The sequence below is a fragment of the Cibotium barometz genome, chromosome 7, assembly GCF_041138505.1.
Source record: "Cibotium barometz isolate CiBa-2024 chromosome 7, ASM4113850v1, whole genome shotgun sequence".
Lineage (NCBI taxonomy): Eukaryota > Viridiplantae > Streptophyta > Polypodiopsida > Cyatheales > Cibotiaceae > Cibotium > Cibotium barometz.
Window position 1 is genome coordinate 57211478 of NC_141052.1, and position 3435 is coordinate 57214912.

The following is a 3435-nucleotide window of genomic DNA, read 5'->3' on the forward strand; positions in this document are numbered from 1 at the left end:
GGAATAAATACACCTGAATGTTCTTTTTTTTTTTTTTTTAAACACTGCGAGGGTCGACATAGGCAACAGGGGATAAATCAACTATGATTAGAGTCTTCCTACGTTCCTTGTTTTTTGCCGTGCCATATAAAGTTCAAACCCCCACCAAAGCTATGAAAAATGAAGGTAGAAGGTCCCCACCTAGGGCCTACACGAGCAGCAGTGTGGTGGAACCACAAACAGAGAGCGCATGGTCTCACAGAACGGAAGATCTTTGAGCCCACCCTTGAGATAAGAAAACTTGTTTAACTAGAGCAGTGTGAAGGCACAGCATGCATATTGTTGATGACATTTGTAGCAGGAGCCCTGAAGACCTGTTAAAACAGCCGAATTGGTATATAAGAGTTGTGTCCCACATAGGATCTGCACCCCAAAACTTGCATCCAACACTTTTTTGAGATTATAATGGTACACGTACATTAACACAACTTTGTCCATGCTGTGATCATCTCCATGAACTCTTAATTTATGGTGTGCTTATATATGAGCACGCAAATGAAGCATACTTGTAGCCTGACACAGTTTTGACCCTTCAAAACTTGGCCCAAAAAGAATAAAAACCAGACATGGTCATAGCACCTTAGCAAAACACGGACATAGCAGCAATGTTGCCTACGTAAGTTGGCCTCAATCAGACAAAAAGGATAGTGTTGTCTGTGTAAGCAACTTGGCTTATGGGCCCTGAAGTAAAGTGGACTTTAGACTGGTGGCATGGCTGGGACCCTGGTGTGTTAAGGGGGGAGGCAATACTTGAGACATCATCCCATTTGATGCCACGCCATGCACCTGCAGGTTTCTCATCATTACCCCAAAATGCTGTCCATAAAGGGGCCTGACAAGCGAGGAAAAATCCTTACGCTGTTGTTGATTAGTGACCCTGCAATCTTTCTCTTGTGGATGAATCCCCCATGGCAGCCCAAAGCAGCTTCTTTTGCTAAATCTCCTCTCCTCTAACACCTCCAAAGAATATTGTTCACCATATCCATCTTCATCCTCTCTACACCTCTTCATCGATGACCCATTTGGTCGTGAAGAACTCCAGTCTACATGATCACGAGGAGCAGAAATCATCCTGGGTTCAACAGGCCTTCTGGGAATAACCAGGGGCAACCTGAAAATGTGGTTGCATTCCATGTGATCACCTTCAAGATGCCCTCTTGGAGGAGGGGGTGCTAAGGGCAAAACTGCTGCACAATCGGCTGGTGGAAATCTGCAACAGAAGCCTGGCCTATTTCTGCACAGGTTGGACAGCTTCCGCCACAGATTGAATGAAAGCTGTTGCACAGGGCTGCAAGAAACGGAGTCCCATTTTTGTTCTCTCTCTCTCTCTCTCTCTCTCTCTCTCTCTCTCTCTCTCTCTCTCTAGGCAAAACTAGATGATTACTTGATCATGAACTTGTAGGTCTTGCATCGGCCAAGGTGAAACGAGCCTGCACTGTGCGATCCATCTCCACGCCTGTTGACATATCCAGGATAGTCACTTCGATAGAAATCACAGGCCTCCTTTAAGACCAGGCCACTCTTGGCAGCCTGCTTCTCCAACTTCCACTTGGAGTACGGCGGCCTAACCTTGTGGGACACATGCACTTCCCCACCAAACTTCAGAAGCTTGGCAGCGTTCTCAAAGAAGAGCCTGACCAGTTGTTTGTGCTTTCTGCTCAGAAAGCATAGAGAAGATCATGTGAGCGAAGCATTGATCCTGATGCCATGGACAGGGAACGCATGTATGTATGATGTATGCACGTACATGCAAGTGGAGGAAAACAGCAATGAGCAGAACCGTAAATCCTAAAATGCAGCTAAAGAGAACTAGGATAAGGGTTATGGTTAGGATTAAAGAAGGAGCCCATACACCATTTATATGCACACATGCAAAGAAAACGGAGGTAGAAACCAGTGCTAGGATTAGGGTTAGCTGATTACCTTTGCACCATATAACACACATGCCAATAAAATATAGACATGATCAAAGTTAGAAACCCTAAGACGCTCAGAGATGGGCCAGACAGCCATAGGCAGGTTTAGGGTTACTTGATAATGCGCAGATATAGAGATAGAGAATGCAAACAGACATAGCTAAGGTTAGGGTTAGGGTTAGAGGTACTTGATCATTTTCTTGTCGTTCTCTGGGCCGTGAAACCCTGCGTGCGGAAAGTTGTAAACCACGCAGTCGAAAATAAGGTTGCAGATGATGCTGTGAGCTGCCATGCATGAGGCATCCACTTCATGGAAGAGAAGAGCTCCCAGCATTCTGAGGTTGGAAAGGGTGAAGGCTGCTGCATCTGCATATTTGCTTAAGACCTTCTCTGCACATAGAGAACAGGACGCCATAGTAAAGATCAGAGGCAAGAGTGGGGATCAAATCCGCAAGAGGAGGGAAAAAACGCAGACACGGAGATAAGGAGCTTTGCCTTGAGAGTCGAGAGAAGTTGCGACAATGTTGCGGCCATCGCCAAAGGCGGTGGCTAGGGCGTTGGAGAAGGAGAAGTCACCCTCGCCGACCAGAAGGATTTTCTGCAGACTGGAGTAATGTTGTATTCTGCGTTCCAGGGCAGGGAAGTAGGATGGAGGATGAAGCTTCTGAACGGTAGCAGGAGGACAGAGAGATCTAGCCGTTGCCATCGCCACTTCAAATTCCAATTTTAGTGTAAAGAGGTATTTGATGCAAAGGTATCTTTCTCTGTATCATCTATATCTATATCTTATAGGTCTACCACGGATTGGACCTCTGGCAAACTTTTTAGGGGTTTCTTTTTAGCTCCTCTTTTTTCTAGCTTTTGGAATTCAAATTCTAATTTTGATTCTGTGTCAGTTAGATTAAAGAGAGAATGACAGCAGAGAGACTTTGTCTAGACGTTTGGGTCGTCCTTTCTCTCTCTTCCTCCCAAGACGTTTGGGTTGTCCTTTCTCTCTCTTCCGAGACGTTTGGGTCGAGCCCCCCATAGTGCGTGTGCAGTGAAACGGAGGAGGCAAGTCTGCGTGTGCAGTGAAACGGAGGAGGCAGACCTCCCTTGAGTAACACACAGATAATATTCTCCCCAAGGATGGCGACCTTCACAGCCAGACTGTGTTGTTGAATGGGCTGCCTTTGCAAGTGAGCGCTTGAGGAGAAGAGTTGTTGCCGCAGCGTAAACGAAGGTGATGGCGAGGTCGGCACACGTGTGTGGTCCAACCCTCCATAGGAAACGAAAGGCAAGCATTTTCTTCAGTTCTCACGCCCAAGGATTGCGACCTTCACAGCCAGACTGTGTTGTTGAATGGGCTACCTTTGCAGGTGAGCGCTTGAGGAGTAGAGTCGCTACCGCAGCGGAAAGGAAGGTGATGGTGGTGAGGCCAGCACACGTGTGTGGTCCAACCCTCCACAAGAAACAAAAGGCAAGCCACTAATCGATTCGC

At 46.9% G+C, this 3435-nt stretch overlaps 1 protein-coding gene across 1 annotated transcript; it reads right to left on the reverse strand.

The window, feature by feature from the left end:
* Positions 1–426: 426 nt before the first annotated feature.
* On the reverse strand, positions 427–2754 carry LOC147637236 (uncharacterized). The gene is made up of 4 exons (XM_086799908.1): positions 2451–2754; positions 2144–2345; positions 1424–1693; positions 427–1327 (listed from the first exon to the last, which is right to left on the reverse strand). The coding sequence occupies exons 1-4, from the start codon at positions 2659–2661 to the stop codon at positions 712–714; spliced, it is 1299 nt and encodes a 432-aa protein (XP_086656034.1). The 5' UTR covers positions 2662–2754; the 3' UTR covers positions 427–711.
* Positions 2755–3435: the final 681 nt, after the last annotated feature.